The sequence below is a fragment of the Hirundo rustica genome, chromosome 29, assembly GCF_015227805.2.
Source record: "Hirundo rustica isolate bHirRus1 chromosome 29, bHirRus1.pri.v3, whole genome shotgun sequence".
NCBI classification, from domain to species: Eukaryota; Metazoa; Chordata; class Aves; order Passeriformes; family Hirundinidae; genus Hirundo; species Hirundo rustica.
Window position 1 is genome coordinate 1,682,891 of NC_053478.1, and position 22,827 is coordinate 1,705,717.

A 22,827-nucleotide genomic window follows, 5' to 3' on the forward strand; every position below is an offset into this window, starting at 1 on the left:
CCCGGCGCCGCCGGGCCCCGCTCCCACCGGGAATTCCGCGGGTCCGATCCCGGTTAGAGCCCGGGAATTCCGCGGGTCCGATCCCGGTTACAGCCCGGGAATTCCGCGGGTCCGATCCCGGTTATCCCACCGGGAATTCCGCGGGTCCGATCCCGGTTAGAGCCCGGGAATTCCGCGGGTCCGATCCCGGTTAGAGCCCGGGAATTCCGCGGGTTCGATCCCGAGAATTCCGGGGGTCTCAGTCCCGGTTAGAGCCAGGGAATGCCGCGGGTCTCTGTCCCGGTGATTCCCCGGGAATGCCGAGGATCTCAGTACCGGTTATCCCCCGTGAATTCCGCGGGTCTCTGTCCCGGTTATCCCGCAAGTCTTGGTCCCGGTTATCCCCCGGGAATTCCGCGGGTTCGATCCCGGTTATCCCCCGGGAATGCCGCGGGTCTCTGTCCCGGTTATCCCACCGGGAAGCAGAAATGTGAGACACCAACGGGACAGGAACAGGGCACAGAACAGTTAAACCCAAAGCATGGAAAGGGTGGGTGATAAAAGCACAGACCCTTCAGAAACTCCGGGTTCCATTTTTTTTTTTTTTTTTTTGAAAAACGATGAATTTTGGGAATCTGTTCTGGAAAAAGAGGCATTTCCCCTTCGCTGTCCTGGCTGAATTTTTCCGTGCCTGCATCTCATTTATTTAAACAAACACTTGAACCACGCAGAAACGGGGCGATGAAAAGAACTCAGAAACTTCAACTCCCCGAAATCCACTGAAAACAAAAGGGAAGTTTTCCACCTGCTCCAACCCCACGGAATTTTTGGTGCAGAACAAAAGGATCTGAGTGCCTGGAAGGAGCGCAGCACCAAACTCAGGCTCTTCCTGCAGGGAAGGCTGGATTGGGCTCCAGGAGGGTTAAACTCAACTCCAGCTAGGAACTTGGCCATCCCAAAAAAAACCCCATCCCAAAACTCAACCACGGAGCTCCAGAAGTGCACAAATCCCCAATATCCCCAAAGCCACGGACGCATCCCTGGCACCGCCAGCAGCAGATTCTCCACGGATCCATCCTCAGGGGAAACACCACCGAAAAAAAAAAACATCCCCCCCCCCGGGAAAAGAACAATCCAAAAAAAGTTTAATACAACAGAGAGTATCAAAACATCCAAGAACACACTAAGTCTGAGTTTTCCCATCGGGGATTCCCCACCCTCCCGGCAGTCCCGGCCCCTCAGTCGGCGGCCTCGGGATCCGTCTGTGCCATGTACGCGTCCAGCTCGGCGTCCAGGTGTCCCTTGGTCTTGGACATGTAGGCGTCCAGCTGGTTGTCCAGCTGCTCCTTGGTGAGCGCCGGGCGCGCCGAGCCTCTGCCGCGGCCCCGGCCTCTGCCGCGCCCGCCGAAACCGCCCCGGCCCCGCCCGGCCATGCCGCGACCTGCGGGCACGGAGCACACGGGAAACGCGTCACCGCATCCGTCACGGCATTCCCAGACCGCGGAAAACGCGTCACCGCGTCCTTCACGGCCTTCCCAGCCCGCTCAGATCCATGGGAACACGTCATTGTCTCCTTCCCAACGTTCCCAGACTGTGGAGACAGGTCACTGCCTCCATCCCGATATTCCCAGACTGCTGAACTCCATGGGAAACACGTCACTGCCTCCTTCCCAATGTTCCCAGACTGTGGAAACACGTCATTGCCTCCATCCCGATATTCCCAGCCTGCAGAAACACTTCACTGCCTCCATCCCGGTATTCCCAGACTGCTGAACTCCATGGGAAACATGTCACTGCCTCCGTCCTGACGTTCCCAGCCCGCTCAGATCCATGGGAAACACGTCACTGTCTCCTTCCCAATATTCCCAGACCGTGGAAACACTTCACTGCCTCCATCCCAACATTCCCAGACTACTCAGATCCATGGAAACACGTCACTGCCTCCATCCTGACACTGCCTGCGTCCCGACACTCCCAGCTCCATGGGCTGCTCCTGAACCCATGCAGATGAAATTGTCTGACTCCTGGATACGCTCCCAACTCCTTCCCATCCCCAAGCACCATCGCTCAGAGAGATCGGGAACTTCCCGAGAAATCCTCAATCCCAGCCCAACACCAACACCTGGCTCCCGGGTTTCCCCTCCCATCCCTGCTACTCCTCAGTTTTAACAACCACCGCGTCTCGGATAAACGGTTTAAATTCCAGCCTTGGAATCCTTGGGGCTACAGCTTCCACGCCCCGGCCCCAGCCAGGAACGGATCCCAGCGGGATTCCCGCCATTCCCCAGGCCCGGCACTCACCTCTGCCGCCGATCCCTCCCCGGCCCATGGCGCCCCGGCCCAGGCCGCCTCTTCCCGGGCCCCCTCGGCCCCTGATGCCTCCTCTCCGCAGGCCCATCCGGGGGGCGATCCCTCTGCCGCCGCGCAGCAGGCCTTGACCTTGGGCGGGAGGAGGCAGAAAAGCGGGATTTCAGCCCGGGGAACGGCCCGGAAGGGGATTTAAGGGAGAGGAGGGAACGGCAGGCGGGACTGACCTCGGAGCGAGACGCCTCCTCGGAGCATGGCGCGGGCGCCGCGGCCCCGCAGGGCCCCCCGGGGCAGCCCCCGCTGGCCCAGCGCCAGCCCCCGGCCCCCCAGCGCTCCGCGGGCCAGCGTCCCCGCCGGCCGGCCCAGCCGCGCCTGGATGTTGCTCTTCCCGAGGCGTTGCTTCAAGCTCTTCTGGAAGAGAAGATTTAGGGAGGGGAGGGGAGGGAGGGACAGGAGTCATGCAGCAATCTGGGATCGGGGACACGAGGCGGGCGCGGCGCGGGGAGGGTTTGTGCCCGAAATCCAGGCCTGCGGTCCCCTGTCGGAGCTGGCGCCCAGCCAGGGTGGGGTTTTAAGGGCCGGCACCGATCGGCAGCGACTGTCGCTGCCGCGGGACCGTGAGGTGAAGCGCTCGGCAGCTCCCCGAGCCCGGCACGAGCCGTTTTCTCTGGAAAAATAGAGAGGAGACGTCAAGAGGCAGCACCCGCGCCAACACCGACAACAGGCAGCGACAGCGCGTCGCTCGGCCGAGGGGGGGAACATGGAATTCTTTGCCAGTCCCTCCCAGGTATCTCCTTCTGAGGATCACGGAATGCCCTGGATCCAGCAGGATCATCCAGGACAACTCCTGTCCCCAACAATCCCACTCTGTGCATCCCTGGGGCGCTGTCCGAACGCTCCTGGAGCTCTGGCAGCCTCGGGGCTGTGCCCATCCCCTGAGGAACCAGGGCAGTGCCAGCACCCTCTGGGGGAACAGCCTTTCCCAAAATCCAACCTAACCCCCCTGACACAGCTCCAGGCACCCCCTGGATCCTGTCGCTGGTCACGGCGAGCAGAGATGGGAGCTGCAGATGCCCAAATCTGCCCTCAGGCTCCTCTGCCCCAGCTGGACACACCGAAGTGCCCTCAGCCACTCCTCACACTCCTCCAGACCCTTCCCACCTCGTGTCCCGCCTTTGGACACTCTCCAACGCCTCTTTTACAGAATCCCACAAGTCTCCAGGTTGGAAAAGGCACACATCCAGGCTTTCCCTGGATGCCTCCAGTGATGGCCACTCCAAACCTCCCTGTGCAGCTCCATCCAAGGCCTGACCGCCTTTCCCAGGAGGAAATCCCTCCCGATTCCAACCTGATCCTCCCGTCAGGGAGCTGTGCAGAGCCACAAGATCCCCCCTGAGCCTCCTTCCCTCCAGCAGCTCCCCACACTCACCCTCCATCCCCTTCCCTCGCCTGGTCTCTTTCTCTTTCCGGAGTCGGATTTTTCCACATCCTGCAAGGCTCAAATCCCTTTTCCCCTCACCTGTTTGAGCTTCAGAGCGGCCTGCACAGACGGTCTGTTCTCCATCTGCTGGGCCAGCCGTCTGTTTCGGGCGCTGGCCAGCTGCTGCTGCTGCATGGTGGCCCGGATATTCACCGGCATCGGCTGTTTGTTCTTCAGCATGTTAGTGAAGCTTCAAGGTCGAATAAAACGGGGTTTAATTAAAGCTTAAAACACACAATTATCGGCATTTTCACGGTGCTCGAGTGGGGCTCCAGCTCCCATGAACCTTATGCAAAGAGTGGCACTTATGGGATTTACGGATCCCTCGCTGGCCGCGAGGACCGGAGAGGCAGGAATGAGGTGGAAGTTTCCAGTGGGAATGAGAAAAGCCGGAGGTTAGTTGGGTTTAGAGATGGCAGAAGGGGGAGGGTGACAACCAGCAGGAAGCGGGGATGGTCGTGACAGGGGAGCGGGGGAGAAAACAGGACAGCAAAAAGCCAAATCAACCCCTCACCCAAAAAAAGAAAAAAAAAAAAAAAAAAGAAAAGAAGTGGGGAAAGCATCAAAACTCCATGGCAGGAAGACACCACGCTCGGCGTCCTCCAGCTGGGCCAGGTTGGAAGGATCATCATAAAGCCTTTTCCAACCGTAACAATTCCGTGATTCTGCAAAATTCCACCACCCAACTGCTCTCCTGAAACGGGGCCACTTGGGAATTTATCTGGTGGTGTTTTTTTGTTTCTCGGATCGAAGAGCAGAACACACAGAAAATAAAGCTCCCGAGCGGAGCCCCCAGCAGCTTCCTGGGGAGCGAAATCCACCCCATAAAAACTGATTTTGGCTGACAGGGGAGGGAAGGAAAGGAGCAGAAAGCTGCCCCATCCCAGCACGTTTAACCCCCAAAGCGCTCAGCAGGACACCCGTTAGTCACAGAGGAGCCACGCACGGGGGGGGGGGGGGGGGAATAAAAAAAAAACCCAGCGGAATGAACCCACGGGAAGAGCTGGAGGACAGAGGGAGAGAGATGGAGGTGAAGCGAAGCTGTTGCCTCTTACAAGGCCCAGGGGGCCTTCGGGCCGGTTCCGCGGCCGCCGCCGGCCTCTTACAGGGCCCACCCGGGCGGGGTGGGACCCTCGGGCGCGGCAGCAGGGCCCAAATACCAATGTCGAAACATGTGGGAGAGACAGGGAGGGTGTGAGGTTGGTCTCTGCTCCTACAACGCATCCCACCGGATTTACGAGGCGAATCGACACTATTTTAAAAAAATAAAAAAAATTAAAAAAAAAATAAAAAAATAAAAACGCGGAGAAATCCCTCCGGAATTTGGCCCTTTTAACCTTGCGTGCCGCAGGGGGTCGGAGGGTGAGGCGGGTGTGGAGGCACCCGCTTCGCTCGACGAGGTTAAAAGAGGGCGGAAACCACGGTGGGTTTTTGGATTTGGATAGTGAGAATTAGGTTTTTTTTAAAAAAAAAAGTATATATATATATATATATGATTTCTTAGGAGCTGAAGGTGCCGTTGGCTTCCTCACCGCTCGTTCAGAGACATCTTGGTGGTGCTCTTTAGCACGACCTTCGGTGCTGACTGTGCAGCCATCTTCAGAGAATCTGCAAAACAGGGCCCAAAAGAGGAGATTTAGATCTTTATTATACGTTTATACCACCAAAACCAAAATAATTCCCTCCCGTTCTGCCTCCCTGTGTGGAGGAAATCAAGATTAGGGCAGGTTATGTGTGATAGATTCATTTATTTTCAGCCCTCTGCCGGAATTTTTCGGTTCTGATTCTGGGATTTTTAAACGTTTTTCAGTCCTCTCCCGATTTTAATAAATCAGGGAGTTCCATTATTTCTCCCTCATCAAAAACTGATATTTTTACAGAGAAGGTTTCAGCAATATTAGGAGGAATGATACAAAAATCCAGCAGCAAGATGGCAACCAAATGCCATCTTCAGAGCAAAGATGCGAAACAGAACCCAGTTTATACAATTATTATATATTTATATGATTAAACATTAAAAAACCTCTGCTCTGTGCGGAGGGAACTAAGAGTGAGGCGGGTTGTAGGTATTGCATTTACGTATTTTTAATGGTTTTTAACCCTCTACCAGGTTTAATAAACATGGGAGTTTAATTTACCCTCAGTAAAAATTTACCTTTTTACAGGGAATAACTCCTCGGCTTTTTGAACAATAACACAAAAACCCAGCTGTAAATAGCAACCAAATGCCTTTAGAACAGTAACACCTCCACATTTCCCATGTTCTTAGCATGAGCAAGGTGCAAACCCGAATTTTAGGGGAACGGGGAATAAAAACCCGAGATGATGCTACAAAAGCACCACATCCTTTAAATAAACATCGAGGTTCCACCTCCCTCAGGGCAGGGATTTAAATGCTACAGAAACACGCTGAGTCCCAACCCCCGAGCTCTGCGGATCGATTTATTAATTTAATTTATAATTAGCAGCAAATTTAACGGGTGGATGAAGGCCGGGATGCACTCACTCTACAACGCCCTAAAAAAACCGCTTTATTGAGAGGATTTACAGCCAGAAAAATTGAGACAACAGAAAGTTTTATTCCTATTTTTAAGTAACTTTTAATAACTTTTATTTTAATACAGAGCTTTTTCAATCTGAAGTGGTTTTTAAAGCGTTTTGCTTACTGAAGAAAAAACAAACAAACAAACAAACAAAACCGCTCCGTCCTCTTCAGGCCCGACTCCGGAGTCCGGTCAGGGCGAAAAGCCCCGAACCTGAGGAGACTCCGAGGGGATCATGAGGGAACCACGAGGGTATCATGAGAGAACCGTGAGGGGACTCCCAGGCCCTGAGGAGCGCCCCGCCCCCGCGCGGCCGGGCCGGTCACTCACCGAAGCACACGGTCGCCAGGTCTCCGATGGCTCCGGAGGGCGGGCGGACGGGTAAGCGAGTGAGTGAGTGAGTGCAGGGCCGGTGTGGGGCCGGCGCGGGGCCGGGGCTGGCGCTGAGCTCCGCCCGCTCCCGCCGCCGCCGCCGCCGCTTCTCCCTCAGCCGCCCGCGACAAAATGGCGCCGGCGTCGCTCCCGCCCCCGCCGAAATGGCGGCCGCGCTCTCGGCCACGCCCACTGGTGCGCGAGCCCCCGGCGGTGGGCGCTGATTGGCGCAGCCCGGGAGGGGAAAGGGGCGGGGCGGAGAGAGGCGGGAATCGGGGAGGCGTCCTGGTGACGTCATAGAGAGCGGCGTTGCCATGGGACCGACATGGAACCGACATGGGACCGACATGGAACGGTCACGGAACGGTCACGGAACCGACACGGAACCGACACGGAACGGGCACGGAACCATGGGAACAGGGGGTCACGGGATCACGGAACCGCGGAGTCACGGAGCGGTGGAGTCACGTGACGGCGGAATCCCCGTATCCCGCGGAACTGTGGGGCTCCGTCAGCCCCGTTGTCCGTTCCGTTGTCATAGAATCGCCGCGGAATCTTGGAATTACGGAATCACAGAGCACCGAGTCCTGGAATCGTATAGGATCCAGGCTTTAGGGAATTGTGGAGACGAAAGGGGTCTGTAAGGACCATCGAGTCCAACCCCTGGCCCTGCCCAGGACGCTCCCAGTGTCCCACCATGACCCTGGGGACACTGTCCAGCTGCTCCTTGACCCCTTTCCCGTACCCCACCACCCCCTGGGAACACCACCCCCATTCCCGACGTCCATCCCAGCCGGGATCGCGGGCGGATGATGGCGCTGGCGGCCCTGGTGGGGCCCTTGGCCACCGTTCCTGGGCCGGGAGATCCCAACCGGTTCCTCCAGCCCCGCGGGCGCGGTGCCGGCGCCTCTGGAGCCACCTGCAGCGAGTCCCAGCCTGTCACCCCCAACCTTCCCAAATCCCGGTGCTCCAGCGTCCCCACACCCCGACACCGGCCGGGATCACCCGCCCCGGGGTCACCCTGCCCCGGGCCGTCTGGGTGGATCCCAGGGTGGATCCCAGGGGTGTCTCCAGGCACTTGGGGTGACCCAGGGTGGCTTTATCCCCGTGACCCCAGAGTGGGAATATTCCCCGGGAGCACTCGCAGGGGGACGGGGCAGGAATCCCGACGCTGGGAATGAAGGAGCTGACGACACACCTCGGGCTGGATCGGTGCTTTTATTGTGGAGCTGGATCCCGGCGGGATCCCCTGGGAATGCTGGGAAGCGGAGGGGGTGAGCTGGGGGCTGGCGGGGGGGCTCTGGATTTTGGGAACCCACGTCCTGCTGCGGCAGCAGGGGAGGGGGTCAGGCGTTCTCCCAGAAGAAGGTGTTGCAGGCCACGGTCAGGGCGGCCACCAGGACCACGAATTCCTGGAAATCCACCTCCCCGTCGCCGTTCTCATCCAGGTCCTGCATGATCTTCTCCACGGCCCCCGCGTCCTTCTGGGTCTGGGGGGGCACAGGGTGAGCCCTGGGGCTGGGCAGCCGCTGTTCCCCCGGGGGTCGGGGGAAAGAGAGACCCCCCATGCCCCAGACTGGTCCCAGTTACCTCCAGGAAACATCCCAGCTCGCTCTGCAGCAGCTCCTTGAGCTCCTTCTTGCTCAGCTTGTACTTGTCCCCCTCCTTGCCCGAGTAGTGGTGGAAGACATTGATCAGGGTCTCCATGGCCCCTTCCAGCTGCGATCCCATGGCTGCGGCTGCGGGACCCCCAGCACGTCACCCACCAGCCCCCCGACGTCGCGGTGCCACCCCCTCAAATGTCACCCACCCCCCTCCACCGCCCCGCCGGGGGGCTCTGAGGTGGGGGGGATCTGGAGGGAAACAGAGGCACCTGTGCTCACCTGAGCTCCCCGCGCTCCGTGTGCGCCCGCCCGGCCCGGCCGGGCACGTTAAATAATCTCCAAGCCCCCTCCCTCCGGGAGGATCCGATACCGGGGCTGGACAGCCCGGCTGGCACCGCCGGCCGCCCCCGCGGGGGCCGGGCCCGGGGGCCACAACCCCCGGAGAGACCCCCGGGCGGCACCCCCGGAGCCCTTGGGCACGGACGGGGCCGTGGCGTCGCTTCGGGGGTCTCCCCGCGCCACCCTCGGGCGCCCCTCGCCGCCCCCAGGGGCGCGGGAAGATCGGGAACGTCGCGACGGCCGGGCCGGACGCCGGGGTCCCTCGCTGGGGACGACGCTCGCCGGCGTCCCCGGGGACCCCCGGGTGACCGCCGTGGCCACGCCGTGACCCCGCGGTGTCACCGCCGGCATCCCCCGTCTGTCGGCGCCCGCGGGGTGGGACCCGTGCCCGGCCCCGGGAGCGGGGCCGATAAAGCTATCCGGTGTCCCGGGGCTCGCCACGGGAGCCAGCGGGCCCGGGGGGAGCGGCGGGGGCTATCGGGTGACTCCGCGGGGCCCCCCGCGCTCTCAAAGGCCTCTTGTCCGGCTGAAAAGGCCCCAGGATCCCGAGCCGGACGTTGCTCCAGCAACGCCTCGGCCAAGAAACCGGATTCCAAGCTGGCCTGGGTGATGCTGATAAATCCCGAGGATCCCGTTACGGGCCCGGATCCGCGCGGGCTGGAGCCCCGCGGCCTCCCCGGCTCCGGCATCCCTGGGGAGATCGGCCCCCAGATTCCTCGGCCCCCAGGTTCCTCGGCCCCCACATTCCTCAGTGTTCAAATTCCTCATGCCCCAAATCCCCCGGCCCCTGAATTCCTCGACCCCCAAAATTCTTCAGCCCCCAAATTCCTCAGCCCCAAATTCCTCGGCCCCCGGACTCCTCGGCCCCCAAATTCCTCAGCCCCCAAATTCCTCAGCCCCCAAATTCCTCGGCCCCCAAATTCCTCAGCCCCGGAATTCCTCAGCTCCCAAATTCCTCAGCTCCCCTGTCTAGACCCCCTCCCCTCCACCCAGGAGCCGGGACCCCCTGAAACAGGAGCTGCATTTTCACAAGAGCCGGGTGGTGCCGGGCTCTCCATCCCAGCTTCCAGCCCTAATTTGGGGTTAATTACATCCTGCTGCCTCTGTTTCCATCTCCCTCACTTCCTGTTGGGAAGGGCTGAGGATGAGCCCTGCATGGACACCCCAAACCTGGTGGTCCCGTGGGGCCAAACCCCTCCCCTCCCACTGCCCTGGATGATCCTGGATGGATTTGGGGTCCCCCAGACAGAGGTGGGGTCCCAGCTGGAGTTGGGGGGTCCCAGGTGGAAGCGGGGATCCCCAACAGCAGCTCAGGAGCAGGACACGGCCCCCATTTATGGAGTGGGGCAGGAAAGGGCGGTCCTGGGGCTCCAGAAGGGGTTGGATCCCGCTCCTGGGGCTGGGGGGACCGGGAGGGGCCCCGGTGACACTCACTCGCTGTGTCCCCGTCCCCGGAGCGCCTGGGATTCCGGGAGAAGCCGGGAACGTCACCGGGGCAGCAGCTGCTGGTGACGGGGGCGGGCATCTCCCAAAAATAACGCCGACCCCATTCCCTGGCAGGCAGGGACAGAGGGGACACAGCCAGCAGGGCTGCGGGCAGCGGCAGGGCCGGAGCGTCCGAGCTGTGCATTCCCAGACCCCCCGAACCCTTTGGGACAGCAGGAGCGGGGTGCTCCAGGGTGACCCCCGACACTGAGGGGTCCTGAGGGGGGTCCCAGACCCTGCGGCCGGGCCGGAGCACGCCCGGCTTGGCGGATCCCCAGGACGAGCTCTTTCCAAAGCGGGAGCAGCGAGGGACATGCCAGGAGCTTTACACACAACTTGGAACAGGTTTCAGCCACTGCGACTCCCCTGCTCCACTTTGGCCCAGCTAAACCAGTTGCTCCAGTTCCCCGCCGCTGCCGGGGCTGGGCCGATCTTGTCTCCCCATCCCTCTGGAAGAGGCTTTTCCATGCCCGGGGTTTGGAATGGGAGGAGCTGCAGTGGCCGGGCTGGGGACACCAGCGGTGGCTCCGGGCGCCTGCTGTGGCCCCACCGTCCCCTCCGAGGACGGTGACCATCCCTGCTTGGGGTCCCCAAGCCGGACGGGTTGTGGACAACCCCAGGACCAGGATGTGGAAGTGGACGTTGGGATGCACACGGTCACCCTGTCACACAGGGTCCTCTGGTCCTGTATGGCCCTATACGGTGTCCCTGTCCCCACATGGCCTCGGTCCCTCCACGGTCCCAGTCTCTGTCCCTTTATTGTCCCCTCCTGGCCGTCCCCGAGGCCGGGTCACCACCCCCAGCCCGTGGGGACGCTCCCGACGGAGATCCCAGCGTGACAAAAAGACCCGCGGGTGCCTTTCCCGTGTCCCCCTCCCGCTGTGGGGCCACTGCAGCATCTGCCCCTTCCTCACCCCAGAATTCCAGGGCCGGGGAGTCACGGGCCCGCCTGGCTCCGGGGGCCGGTGATTCACCCCAAACCTGTCCCGGTCCCTGCTGCCTGACTCACCGGCCGCTTTCCCAAGAGACCATCTCTCGGTGCCCTGACGTCCCGGCCCCGTCCCCCTGCCGTCATCCCGGGGCCGGATGGGGCTGCAGGAAGCCAATTCCTGCCCCGTGAGCTGGTGTGACGGCTCCGGGGTGGGGACAGGGCCACCCCGGCACCCCCGGGAGCCTCCCCTTCCCCGCAGCCAGCGTGTCAGGGCTCAGCGCACGCCGGGCTGCTGGCGGGGACCTTCCTGCCCTCGGCACCCCGAAACTTTGGGAGCCCCAAAATCCCCGTGTGTTGACCTTTAGGGGCGGCCTCGCTCCTTGTCACACCTTTGGGGACATCGGGGACGGTCCCTGGGGTCCCCTGGGGGTCCCCGTGGGAATGTGGGTGCCAGCGGGAGGACACGTGCCAGGGCTGCCGTGTTATAAATACCCACCGATTAAAGGGGAGCGCTCCAAGCCCCTAATTAATTTGAATTAATTAATTTTTACGGAGCCCAGTATTAATAGGGATGATGTCAGCGGGCGGCTGAGTCACAACTCTCACTCGGCGCGGGTCGAGCAGGGCCCTGGGTCGGTGACACGGCCGGGGCCAGGCTGGGATGTGACAGGGATGTGACAGGGATGTGACAGGGATGTCACCGGGGTCACCTCTGTGTCCCCAGAGCGTCCCCAAACCCTGCAGGGAGTGGAACTGGGGGGGGGTGACACCTGCCCTGCACCCCCGGAATGGGGCTCAAAGTTTGGATTCAATCATCTGGGAGCTCTTTTCCCACCTAAACCATTCCGGGAATGTTTCTGGGGATGTTTCTGGGGAAGGGCCGGGGGGTGCTCCGGCCCCGCGGGATTCTCTGCCCTCGCTCCCGTCCTGTCCCCACCGGAGGATCCCGGGCGGCGCCGCCGAGTTTGGTCCGGTGCCCGGGCGGGGAGGGAGCAGGGGACGGACGGACGGACGGACGGACGGACCGCGGCGCCCGGGCGGTGTCTGCGCGTCCGTCCGGCCGCACCAGGAAACCCAACACCGGCGCGGGGAGCGCGGGGGGGAACAAAGGCTGCGCTGTCCCCTCCTGCGGCGCAGGTATAAAACCTCCCGAAAAAGCTCCCGAAACGTCCCCGGAAAAACCTCCACGACCCGCCCGCTGCGAGAGGGTGAGCGGGGCCGGGGAGGGGGCGAGGGTCCCGCCAGGACACCGCTGTGCCTCTGACCCGCTCCGGGCTCCTGTCCCTGCAGCCCCGGGGTGCGCGGTGCCATGGCCGCGGCCGAGCCGCCCGAGCCGCCCGAGCTGACCGAGCTGGAGGCGGCCATCGAGCGCATCGTCACCGTGTTCGTCACCTTCGCCGCCAAGGAGGGCAGGAAGGGGACGCTGACGGCCGGGGAGTTCAAGGAGCTGGTGAGGCTCCAGCTGCCCAACCTGATGAAGGTGAGGGGAGGGGAGGGGAAGGGCAGCGGGGGTCCCCCGGGTGTCCCCCTGAGCCGTGGGGCTGCTCCTGATCCCCCGGGATTTGCGGTCAGGGGCTGCTGCCCCCATCCCGTCCCATCCCACTGATCCCGTCCCATCCTGTTCCACTGATCCTGTCCTGTCCCATCCCATCCCACCACACTGATCCCATCCATCCCATCCCGCCCCATCCCGTCCTGTCCCGTCCTATCCCATCCCACCCCATTATCCCATCCCATCCCATCCCATCCCATCCCATCCCATCCCATCCCATCCCATCCCATTGATCCCATCCCATCCCATTGATCCCATCCCATTGATCCCATCCCATCCTGCCCCATCCCGTCCTGTCCCATCCATCCCATCCCACCCCACTGATCGCATTCCCATCCCATTATCCCATCCCATTATCCCATCTCATCTCGTTCCATCCTGTCCCATCCAGTCCCATCCCACACCATCCCATCCGCATCCCATTATCCCATCCCACCCCATTATCCCATTCCCACCCTATTATCCCATCCCACCCCACTGATCCCATTCCCACCCCATCATCCCATTCCCATTATCCCGTTCCCATCATCCCATTCCCATTATCCCACCCCATCATCCCATCCCGGTCTCCGGGCCCCGGGAAGAGGCTGAGCTCCGCGCCGCCTCCTCCCCGCAGGACGTTCCCTCTCTGGAGGAGAAGATGAGCGAGCTGGACGTGAACAACGACGAGGAGCTGAGGTTCGGCGAGTACTGGCGGCTGATCGGGGAGCTGGCCAAGGCCCTGCGCCGCGACCGAGCGGGGACCAAGTGACGCGGCCGCCGCGCGCGCTCGGCCGCCCAGCCGCAAATAAAAGAGCTTTCCCCGAGCCTCAGCGTCGCTGCCCTTCCTGCTGGGGGCCCTGATTTCAGCCCCCGTCTCCTCCCCACGTGGTGCTGCTTCGGGGTCACCCCGTGGCTCTGGGCACCCCGTGGTGGACGGGGATGTCCCCGAATTGTCCTTGCGCCGGTCTGGTTTTTGGGGTGCCGCCCCACAAGCGCCTTCCTGCCGCGTTGGGGGGTGGGTGGGGGGCAGAGCTGTGGCCGTGGCCGGGGTGGGGCTCGGGGGATCCCCGGCAGCGTCACCGCGGTGGCCGCGGTGGCCGCGGTGGCCACCGGCTCCTTGGCATCGCCGCCCGTCCTCTGCGGGGTTTTGGGGTGGCGCGGGGGTGACGCATCCCGGCCGGGGCAATCTCCCTGTTCCCTGCATTCCCAAATCCCGGTGAAGCCCCCGGTGAGGCGTCACCGCGGGGTCACCGCCCGGGGGCTCGGTGGCCGTTCCCACGCTGCTCTCCGGGCCCGTTGGGACGGGGAACCCTGGGCAAGGAGGCATCGGGAAAGAGGCGTTTCCCGGCCCCACGCTGGCGCCGGGCCAGGCTCCCAAATGAGACGCCTCGCACACCGCGGAGCTCCCACTCACACCTCCCCGGTATAAAACCCCGGCCCGCCGCAGCCCGCGCACACCTGGGACCGGCCCGTGCTGCAGGTAAGTGACCCGGCCGCCCCACGGCACCGGGGGCTCTGCGCCCCGGGCCCCTCCGCTCCCACGCTCGGCTCTGCCACGACTTGCGAGGACGCCGGGGACGCGTCCCGGCAGCTCCACCGCCGCGTCCCGGGGCTCCTTCCTCGCCCTCGGCTCGGGGATGAGGAGGAGTCCTGGAGCTGGAGGAAGGGAAGCTCTCCCCGAAGCCAGAGAGCTGAGCTCGGCTTCATTCCCCCGCCAGCTCCCCCGGAGCCGGTGACAGAGGAGAGACCCCCGGAGAGACCCCCGGAGAGACCCCCGGAGAGACCCCCGAGGAGCCGCCGGCAGCAGGATGGGCCAGTGCAACTGCCGCAAGAAGCGCAAGGTCCGGTGGGGACACCGCGACCCCGCGACCCTCGGCGGGGCGGGGGTGACCCGGCACGGCCCCGGAGCCCCGGGCACGGCGTGACTCAGAGCCGCCGGAGGAGCCGGGGGCTGTTTTTCGGGGCTTTGGCAATGCTGAGCACGGGGATTTGGTGCTGCGGAGCAGCTTGAAAGCTCGGGGAAAGCAGGCGGCTCTGCCTTGCTGCTGCCGTGGATTGACCTTCGGGGAGCCGCCCGCGCTCCCTGCAGCCTCCCCGAGGATGCCCAGCGCTGGAAAAGCTCCTGTTCTCCTCGGCTTTCAAACGCGAGGTGCCCTCCCCGCGCCCCTTGGCACCTGCCGAGGATTTGGGGCGCCGGGCTGAGGCTCTGGAGGTTGCCGGGCTCTTCCCGGCGGGCATCGGCGGCTGCGGTTCCACGGCGCTCCCGGGGGAAGCCGCAGATTTCTGTCAATCGCCGTCGTTCTCCTCCAGCGGAGCCGAACACGAGCGGCCGGGGGCGGCTCGGGGGTGACCGGGGATGGCCCGGGGGTGACCGGGGATGGCCCGGAGCGGGGGTCGGGGGTGACCGGGGATGGCCCGGAGCGGGGGTCGCGCTGTCCCGTGCCCCCCGCCCCGCCTGGCACGGGCTCTGCGGGGTGGCAGAGGGGCTCCGCTCTGCGCCCAGCCCCATCCCGGCGTCACCGTGACTCACGCTGCCATCGCCACTTGTCCCCGGGAGAGGAAGAACCAGTCGGGACGGCCCCGAGCCGGGGGGTGGCCAGAGAGACGCCGGGGTGGCTGGAGCCTGGAGGGTCCCGGGCGGGGACAGCTCAGGGGGACAGGGGGTGGCAGCTGCAGGGGGCTGTCACAGCTGGGAGGGGCGCGACAGCTGGATGCGGGGCGGGGGGGGGAACATCTGGATGGCCTCACATCTGTGTGGAGCGGCCTGGAGTCGGCGCGGGGGCTCACAGCTGGATGGGGGCTCACAGCTGGACGGGGAGGGGTCACAGCCGGACCGGAGGGTGCCCCACATCCTCACAGAGGGGCCTGGTGCTGCCACAGGGAGATTGATCCCACGGTCGCGGAGGGATTAAATGTTTGCACAGGGAGCTTCCCACCCGCTCGGTGGCCCATCCTGTCCCACCCGTGGGGTGTCCCTGTCCTCCGGGGAGCTGTCCCACCCCTCCCGGGAGCTGTCCCACCCCTCCCGGGAGCTGTCCCCGCCGCCGCTCACCCTCCGTCCCCCCCGCAGGACTGCCAGGAGCTGACGGACGTGGAGAGAGCCATCGAGACCGTCATCAGCCAGTTCCACTGCTACGCGGTGAAGGGGCAGAAGGAGTACCTGACCCCCAACGAGATGCAGGAGCTGGTGGTGCAGAAGCTGCCCCACCTGGGCAAGGTGAGGGCGGAGCCCCCCGGGGAGGGCGGGAGGAGCTGGGGGGGACCCCGGGATCGCCCCCGTTTCCATCAGCTCCGTCACCCCGATGTTCTCTCCGCAGTGCGTGGGACCCCTGGAAGAGAAGATCGAGTGCATGGGAGACCCTAACGAGGCCAAGCTGGAGTTCGGAGAGTACTGGGACATGATGGGGGATGCGGCCAAGGGCTGCCGGAGGAAGTAGAGGGCGGTGGGGGACGGGAAGGCGCCCGGGGGCCTCAGGCTCCGCTCCTGGAAACGCGAGGGGCCGCTGCTCCCGGGGGACGCGCTTGGGGAAAAAAAGAAAAGCGTCGCTCCTGCCGGAGGATTCCCCTCCCCGGCTCCATCCCTGACCTCCTCCGTTCTCCTTCCCGTCGGGAACGCTCCCTTCCCTCCCCCGGCTCTGCCCCGTGCCCGGTGCGGGGGGCACCGGGTGGGTCCTGGCCCCGCTCCGGAGCCGCCTCTCTCCGTCCTTTGCCTCCATCCCCGGCCTCGTCCCACCTCTGACCCCGAAACCCCTCCGGGTGCAGCTCCCCCAGCCCCGGAGCACGGCAGCCAGAGGGACTCGGCTCTTTTCCCCACAATCCCCCTTGGATTTGGGGGCTCGTCCCCCGCAGCACCTCCAGGCGCCTCCCGGGCTCCGCCGCGGCCGTGGGTGGGTGCAGGTGGCCTGGGAGCCTTCCCTGCCGCCCCCCCGGTTTTTGGGGGGCTATTTCTGGACCTGCTCCTCGTCTCCAGGGATTCCAGCCCTCAGCCGGGCACGGGGGCGGGTTGGGATCAGCTTGGGCCACTTGCAACCGATTTTTGTTTTTTCTTTTTGTATAAATTAATAAAGGAAAACACTGGGAAAAAAAAAAACCCAAACAGACCCAGGATGGGGAGACCTCGTTTGTTTTTTGGGGGGGAGAAGGGAAGTGGGGGGTGGTTGTGGGGTTGGGGTCGTCACTCTGGGGTGTGCAGGGGATGTCCTGGGTGTGTGTGTGACCCCTGTGGGAGTCCCAGGGCCCCCCACATTCCCAATTCCTGCTGATCCCCGTTGTGGGGACCCCACGAGCAGAGCCAGTGCTCCAGACCGGGATTTGGGAACGCGGCTCCTGGGCTGAGCTCAGGGGAAATCCCAAAATCCCGGGCTCGGAGCGACCCAAGGGCTGCGAGGCCGGGAGCAAGATCCCGGCTGTGGCCGGAGAACGTGGGATTTGGGTGTAATTACAGCAAATTGGGAAAGAGCAAATGACACAAAGCTGCAGCTCACAGTCGGCTCCGCACGGAGAGCGAGGACACGGGCTGGAGAACCCGGTTCTCCCACTTTTCCTCCTCCATCCCGGCCATTCCCACCCAGCTCCACATCCCGTGGGAGGCTGCGGGCGCCCCGGAAACGCAGCGGGGACCCCGAAAAGGAGTCTCCCAAAAAGGGGAGAGGGCGTGGGCGCTTCAGCAAGGCCTCGGTCACCTCGTGAGGGGAGGAAAAAACCCCGAAAAACCCAAAGCGATCCAAAGCTCGGGAATGGTGATAAGAGCCGGGACAGGTCCTGCCGGGCCGGCGGCAGCTCCGGCACCGCGGCTCGGCCGCAGCCAGCCCTCTGTCTGCTCTCACCTTGGGCTGGATTTCACAACGGGAATGACTATTTATTGTTCCTTCCTCGGAAATAAGCGCATGGAAATTAGGCAGAAAGGTGTGGCGTGCGTTTAATTGGAGACAGGAAATGTGTCAGGCCGTGGTGGGGGGGGGGGGTGGGAAAGGGGAGCCGGGGCTCCCCAAAATTCCTCCTCCCTGCACCCGGCTGGGAACTGCTGTCCCTGGTGTGACACTGAGGTGTCGGGGAGGATGATTCCCGCCCCGGATGAGTCTCTGGAATGTTCTGGAGGTGACAGGAACGGCTCAGCCCGCGCTGGGACAGCCGGTGCCCCTCTGGTGAGGACACGGCGCGGGGAACCCCCGCCCTGGAGGCCACCAAAGACCCCAAATCCAGCGCTTGGCCCCTCTGGAAAGGCTCAGACACCAAAAACCTCCCGACCCTTCATTTGGGGGAGCGGGGGCACCCCGACCTCCGCGGGGTCCGAAGGGCCGGGAGCGGGGCCGGGCCGAGCACACGCCCTGGATGCCTTGTAAAAATAAGGGCCTGGATGCGGTTGTGACATCTGCCAGGGGAGCAGAGCCGATGAAAGGCCGTGATTCAGGCGTGAGCTGTTTGCCTGCAGGGTCCGGGAGGGATTCCCACCCTCCCGGGATGTTGCATCAACGCCGCCGCGACAGCGGAGCATCCCGGCCCAGAACTGGTTTGCTTCCTCCCCACCGAGATTAGGAAGAGGCGGCCAGGGGACAGAGCCGGGATGACAGGACGCAGGGGGGTGTTTTTTTGGGGTTTTTGTTGGTTTTTTTTGGGATGGGAGTTCCAGAGGTGCTGGGAGCAGGTGGCTCCAGCCTGTAATAAATCACCTCCTACTTTGCATCCTGAGATGCGCCCTCCCCGATAAGGCCGGGATCTGATCTCGGCATCGGATCGCTCTCGGGAGACACCAGGCCTGCAATTTGCCGGGGATAATTAATTGTGGATGGCACTTTACGAGCCCAGCTCCCAGCTGGGGAGGGCCTCACGCGCCCCAGCGCAGTCAGAGACGTCCGAGCGCTGGACAGGGCCCTGCTCGGCGCTTCCCAAACCCCTGTCGGCCCCTTCCAGCCGCCACAACGAGCGGTTCCGGCTCAAATAAATGGATTTTATTCCACCCCGCGGCCTGGGGAGGGTTGGAGCTGGGAGCAGGGTGGGATGGAGGATGGTGCGAGGATGGGTGGATTTCCAAACCCTGGGATCAGACGGGAATTCTGCGCCCTCTCCGCTCTGCTGGGGCCTTTTGGGGTGTCCCCCGAACCACGTCCCTTCACCCCAAACCCCGAAGGGAAGGAGCCGGGCCCGCTGCGGGTCCCTGCTCGCTCCGACCCGTCCCGGTGTTGCAATCCCAGGGAGACGTTTCCCAGGTAAACCCCAGCCTGGGAACGCCCTGGGAACGTCAGGGAGGGGTGGGAGCCTCCTTAAAAACCCGGCCGGGCCGGCGGGATGGGTGCGAGGTAAGGAGAGAGCGGCGGCATCGGCTCCCACCGCCCGCCCAGGCCACCAGCGGTGACAGACGGACACAGCGGGACCCCCGGCAGGATGCAGGTGGGGCTCCCGGGGGATTCCCGTTCCCCCGGGGATGGGGAAGCCGGCCTCGGGACGCTCGGGCTGGATTTGGGACCGGGAAGAGCCCTGGCGTGCGAGGTGGAAATTCCTGGAATCCCTCGGCAGCTCCGCCAGCGGGGCCGGGCTGGAGGGACCCGCCGCGGTCACCGAGGGGGATCCGGGATGTGCGGGGTGGGAGCAGCAGCATCCAGGGATCTTCCTGGCCGCTGGAGAGCTCGGCTTGGGGCTGCCAGCGGGGTCTGGCTCCTGGAAAAGCGGGATTTGCCAGCAGGGTGGAGGGCAGGGAGCGCTGGGGCCGTGCCCGGCTCTCCGTCCCCGCTCTGGGGACATCGGTGAGCGGGAGGGGAAGGGGACGGAGAAGGGAAAAGAGGGCTATGGGACCGCGGCGGTGGGAGCGGAGCTGCTGGAGAGCCCCATCCTGCCCGTGCCACCCTGCTGGGTCTGTGCCTCACCCCCGTGCCAGCGTCCCCTCGTCCCAGGGTGTCGCCGGTGTCCCCTTTGTCCCAGCACGGAAGCAATGTCCCCTCGTCCCAGGGTGTCCCCGGTGTCCCCGTGTGGCACCCGGCCGCTGTCCCCGTGCCCCGGGCTGGCCCCGGGGCTGTGCCGTGAGTCAGCGGCGGAGCAGCAGCCGCGGTGCCTCGAGGACGGGCTGGGCGCTGCTGGCAGGGCGCTGGTGACACCCATGTGACACCCAGGAGGGGACCCGGGTGGCTCCAAAGGGGGCCGAGGGTGTTTTCGCCCCGCTGCTGCCGAATTCCTTCGCTTCCCGGGCCGGGCTGGGCACGGGCCGGAGCTGGAATCCCAAAGCCACCCCTGGAGCCACAGTCCTGAACGGGGACAGTCCCCAGCCCTGGCACGACGGAGTGACCCCGGGTCGTGGTACCACAGGGCCGGGGGTGGCTCGGGAGGACACGGGGACACGCTGAGACACGTGGGGACAGGGAGCAGAGGGGTGGCTGAGCCCGGTGTCACCTCCCCGACCGTGCCACGTCCTCGGCCTGGGGACGATCGGGGTGACGAGAGGGGACAGGAGCCAAGTTCTGGCACGGGGCAGCTCCTGCCTGCTCCCAGACAGAGCAGCCGGGCTGGGGACAGCCTCTGGTGATGTCCCCAGAGCGGGGACAGCGCTGGGCCACCCCTCTGCACCCTCCTGGCTCCGTGTGGTCACCGCTGTGGAGGCGGCCGCTGTCCCCCGGGCTGGACCAAAGCCCAGGGACGAGCTGACCCCAGCACCGGCGGGGCAGGAAGGAGCCAGGTCCGGCCAAGGTGACGCAGTTCCCGTCCCCTCGTCACCGGGACGTGCCTGGGACCATCCTGCTCGGGCCCTTCCAGGGGAAGGAGCTTCCTGCCCGGGGACAGCGGCGACAACACCCAGCAGGCAGGAGGGGACCCTGGGCTGCGGGGACGCCTCGGGAGGGGGCTCGGGGGGGGGCTCCGCAGGTCGGGACCTGCCCCGCCGGGGTTGTTCCCGCAGCCGTGAAGCAACAGGCTGGTAATTCCTGCCCCTGCCCCGCCGCTCGGCTCCCGGCCCCATTCCTCCCTAATGAGCCCCGGGAAGGGGCGGTCGCGGCCCTGGCGCTGCTCAGCCCCGCGGCCCCGGGGCCCCGATCCCCGCCCCGGCCCACGCACGGGAGCGGCGGCCCCGGGGCACGGGCGGGGCGGGCACAGGTGGCACCCGGGAGCTCCCGGTGGTTCCCCCCCCCCCATGCAGGATTATTTTTTGTTTTTGGAGAGGGTTGATTCTATAGGAGAACCCCTCCCCAAGGCCCGCGGGGTGTTTTCCTCTCCGCACCGGGATGTTTTTGTTGGTTTTTTTTGGGTTTTTTTTTTTTGCGGTGGAGACCCCCGCGCCCCACCCCGAGCGGCGGCTCCGGGGTGGTCTCACCCTGATTCCCGTCCCCTCAGGCGGCGATGGGCGAGTGCACGGACCTGGAATGGGCCGTGCAGGTGCTGGTGAACAACTTCGACAAATACTCGAGCCGCTGCTGCTGCTGCAAGAACCCGCGGCGCATCAGCAAGAAGGATTTTCGGAAGATGCTGAGCCGCGAGCTCAACCACATGCTGACGGTGAGCAGAGCGGGGCCGGGCTCCCCTCTCCTCGAGGCCTCCGAGCCCCCGAGCCCGGCCTGAGCGGCTCCGCTGTCCCCGCAGGACACCGGGAACCGCCGCGCCGCCGACAAGCTCATCTGCGACCTGGATGAGAACAAGGACGGGCGCATCAGCTTCCAGGAGTACTGGACCTTGATAGGCGGCATCGCCAGCCCCATCGCGCAGATCATCCGCCAGCAGGAGCAGAGCGTCAAACACACCAAGTAGCGCCCGCCGGACCCTCCAGGATCGCCCCCCGCCCCTGCTCCGCTCCTCCGCCATCCCCCTCCCCGCTTTGCGACCTGCCCGAGCCTCCGGGACCCCCAGGGCTCCGCCGAGCGGGGTGGGGACGGGCTGTGGGTGGGATTTGGGTTTCGAGGCCTCCTTGCCCTTGCTCCTCCTCCTGTTCCACGAGGGAGAGGCTCCCACGCTTCCTGCGCCACGGGAATTCCGCCCGTCCTCGGCTCTCCGCGGCAGGAATCCATCATCGCCAGCAGCGCGCCCTCTCCCCTTGGGGCTCTTTTTTTTCTTTTTTTGGGGGGGTCTCTTTGGGTAAAAAGGCGCTTTTCCTCCCCCCGCCCGGAGCTCGGGGCGCGGCGCGGTCCCGGCCGGGTGACACCACCGCGGTTATTTATTGCAGCAATAAAATTCGGAGGAGCAGCGGGCGCCGCTCGGGGTTTTGCCTTTCCGGGGAGGAGGAGGGAGGGCTGAGGGAGGGGAGGGTCGGGTCCGCCCCTTGGTGACATCGACCCACCTGGGCTGGCGACGAAGCCGGTCCCGGAGCCACCACGGGGTGTCAGCAGCCACCGCGGGCTCCCCACCGCCACCTCCCCACGCCCCACGGGGGTCCCGGGCAGGGGGGGGGGAGCCTCCATCTCTGCCCCCACCCCAATTCCTGTCCCGCATCGCGCACCGCCCAGCCGGGATGGGCACAAAGCTCCGCGGGACCCCCGGGGACCCCCGGGCGGGGCTCCCGGCGCTGTGCGGCGCTCACGGCGCGGGCAGAACGCCCGGACCGGCGGCTCCGGCTCTTCCTGGGGATTTTCCACCGGGAAGGCGGAAAAACTCGGCCTCTCCCACGGGGACACGGCGGGCTCCCGAGGCACGGGGGTGGGTGGGATGGATGGGTGGGACCCCCCCGGTTCTCTGCCCGGTCCCGTGCGGAGCAGAACCGCGGTTTCCCCGTGGGAGCGGGCGGGGCCGGGCTGAGTCACGGCCGAGGAATCCCCGTGGGGCGAGGTCCCGGCGTGACTCAGCCCGGGCGGAGCGGGGCTGGGCCGGGCGCGGCTCCCCCGGGACCCCCGAGATCCGGGCACCACCCTGGGGGTCTCTGTCCCGGAGGGACCCTCGGCCAACCCCCAATCAACCGGCCAATCCCCATCTGGAGATGCAGCAAAGGGAGAAAATTCCCGGAGTTTTCCCTCTCCTCGTGTCCCTTTTCCAGCCCTGGGGTGGATTTGGGGCGCAGCGAGGGTCCCTCAAAGGAGACCCCCCCCCGTGTAGGACCCCATAAAATTTGGGGTGTTCCCTTTCCCGAGGGTGTGGGACACCACCAACCCCCCTGTCCCGGCTGCTGGCAGTGCCACCCTTGTCCCCGCTGCCCCTCCGGCGCTGTCGCCCTTCTGTCACCTCTCCCCCAGCCCCAAATATTCACCGGCTCCGGGGTCAGCGGCAGCGGGGAGCTCGGCACCGCCAGCCCCGGGGCCGTGGCGAAGCTGGCACGGGGCAGCGCCGGGTGCGGGGGGTGACCCCCGGGG

General features: G+C 64.6%; 5 protein-coding genes across 9 annotated transcripts; 3 read left to right on the top strand and 2 right to left on the bottom strand.

Moving 5' to 3' along the window:
• Positions 1–1,104: 1,104 nt before the first annotated feature.
• On the bottom strand, positions 1,105–6,795 carry CHTOP (chromatin target of PRMT1). Of its 2 annotated transcripts, none has more exons than XM_040088276.2 (6): positions 6,640–6,795; positions 5,299–5,374; positions 3,806–3,956; positions 2,514–2,694; positions 2,281–2,418; positions 1,105–1,420 (listed from the first exon to the last, which is right to left on the bottom strand). In XM_040088276.2, the coding sequence occupies exons 2-6, from the start codon at positions 5,361–5,363 to the stop codon at positions 1,218–1,220; spliced, it is 738 nt and encodes a 245-aa protein (XP_039944210.1). In that variant the 5' UTR covers positions 5,364–5,374; positions 6,640–6,795; the 3' UTR covers positions 1,105–1,217. The 2 variants fall into 2 exon arrangements, with proteins under 2 accessions (XP_039944210.1, XP_039944208.1); XM_040088274.2 differs by having other exon boundaries at positions 2,514–2,697.
• A 1,085-nt stretch (positions 6,796–7,880) lies between these two features.
• Positions 7,881–10,109, bottom strand: S100A1 (S100 calcium binding protein A1). Its single transcript, XM_040088173.1, has 3 exons — positions 10,059–10,109; positions 8,272–8,420; positions 7,881–8,171 (listed from the first exon to the last, which is right to left on the bottom strand). Exons 2-3 carry the CDS (start codon positions 8,410–8,412, stop codon positions 8,028–8,030), a joined length of 285 nt encoding a protein of 94 aa, XP_039944107.1. The 5' UTR covers positions 8,413–8,420; positions 10,059–10,109; the 3' UTR covers positions 7,881–8,027.
• Positions 10,110–10,225: 116 nt separating this feature from the next.
• Positions 10,226–13,349, top strand: S100A13 (S100 calcium binding protein A13). Of its 3 annotated transcripts, none has more exons than XM_040088228.2 (3): positions 10,226–10,454; positions 12,331–12,520; positions 13,209–13,349. In XM_040088228.2, the coding sequence occupies exons 1-3, from the start codon at positions 10,423–10,425 to the stop codon at positions 13,341–13,343; spliced, it is 357 nt and encodes a 118-aa protein (XP_039944162.1). In that variant the 5' UTR covers positions 10,226–10,422; the 3' UTR covers positions 13,344–13,349. The 3 variants fall into 3 exon arrangements, with proteins under 3 accessions (XP_039944162.1, XP_039944163.1, XP_039944164.1); XM_040088229.2 differs by lacking the exon at positions 10,226–10,454 and adding an exon at positions 12,059–12,248; XM_040088230.2 differs by lacking the exon at positions 10,226–10,454 and adding an exon at positions 12,144–12,177.
• A 930-nt stretch (positions 13,350–14,279) lies between these two features.
• S100A14 (S100 calcium binding protein A14) lies at positions 14,280–16,011 on the top strand. Its single transcript, XM_040088284.1, has 3 exons — positions 14,280–14,415; positions 15,645–15,791; positions 15,892–16,011. Exons 1-3 carry the CDS (start codon positions 14,383–14,385, stop codon positions 16,009–16,011), a joined length of 300 nt encoding a protein of 99 aa, XP_039944218.1. The 5' UTR covers positions 14,280–14,382.
• A 4,269-nt stretch (positions 16,012–20,280) lies between these two features.
• Positions 20,281–21,713, top strand: S100A16 (S100 calcium binding protein A16). 2 transcript variants are annotated; one of them, XM_040088201.2, is made up of 3 exons: positions 20,281–20,360; positions 20,888–21,049; positions 21,134–21,713. In XM_040088201.2, the coding sequence occupies exons 2-3, from the start codon at positions 20,894–20,896 to the stop codon at positions 21,296–21,298; spliced, it is 321 nt and encodes a 106-aa protein (XP_039944135.1). In that variant the 5' UTR covers positions 20,281–20,360; positions 20,888–20,893; the 3' UTR covers positions 21,299–21,713. The 2 variants fall into 2 exon arrangements, with proteins under 2 accessions (XP_039944135.1, XP_039944136.1); XM_040088202.2 differs by lacking the exon at positions 20,281–20,360 and adding an exon at positions 20,420–20,474.
• Positions 21,714–22,827: the final 1,114 nt, after the last annotated feature.

Excerpts from the sequence above, each read along its gene's own strand:
- CHTOP (XM_040088274.2), bottom strand. The coding sequence starts at position 5,363 with ATGGCTGCACAGTCAGCACCGAAGGTCGTGCTAAAGAGCACCACCAAG. Across the intron at positions 3,957-5,298 it reads AAGATGTCTCTGAACGAGCG|CTTCACTAACATGCTGAAGA; the intron begins GTGAGGAAGCCA and ends TCGACCTTGAAG. Across the intron at positions 1,421-2,280 it reads GGGAGGGATCGGCGGCAGAG|GTCGCGGCATGGCCGGGCGG; the intron begins GTGAGTGCCGGG and ends CCGTGCCCGCAG.
- S100A1 (XM_040088173.1), bottom strand. The coding sequence starts at position 8,412 with ATGGGATCGCAGCTGGAAGGGGCCATGGAGACCCTGATCAATGTCTTC. Across the intron at positions 8,172-8,271 it reads AGCTGGGATGTTTCCTGGAG|ACCCAGAAGGACGCGGGGGC; the intron begins GTAACTGGGACC and ends GTGCCCCCCCAG.
- S100A13 (XM_040088228.2), top strand. The coding sequence starts at position 10,423 with ATGCCAGGAGCTTTACACACAACTTGGAACAG. Across the intron at positions 10,455-12,330 it reads TTACACACAACTTGGAACAG|CCCCGGGGTGCGCGGTGCCA; the intron begins GTTTCAGCCACT and ends CTGTCCCTGCAG. Across the intron at positions 12,521-13,208 it reads AGCTGCCCAACCTGATGAAG|GACGTTCCCTCTCTGGAGGA; the intron begins GTGAGGGGAGGG and ends TCCTCCCCGCAG.
- S100A14 (XM_040088284.1), top strand. The coding sequence starts at position 14,383 with ATGGGCCAGTGCAACTGCCGCAAGAAGCGCAAG. Across the intron at positions 14,416-15,644 it reads ACTGCCGCAAGAAGCGCAAG|GACTGCCAGGAGCTGACGGA; the intron begins GTCCGGTGGGGA and ends TCCCCCCCGCAG. Across the intron at positions 15,792-15,891 it reads AGCTGCCCCACCTGGGCAAG|TGCGTGGGACCCCTGGAAGA; the intron begins GTGAGGGCGGAG and ends TTCTCTCCGCAG.
- S100A16 (XM_040088201.2), top strand. The coding sequence starts at position 20,894 with ATGGGCGAGTGCACGGACCTGGAATGGGCCGTGCAGGTGCTGGTGAAC. Across the intron at positions 21,050-21,133 it reads AGCTCAACCACATGCTGACG|GACACCGGGAACCGCCGCGC; the intron begins GTGAGCAGAGCG and ends CTGTCCCCGCAG.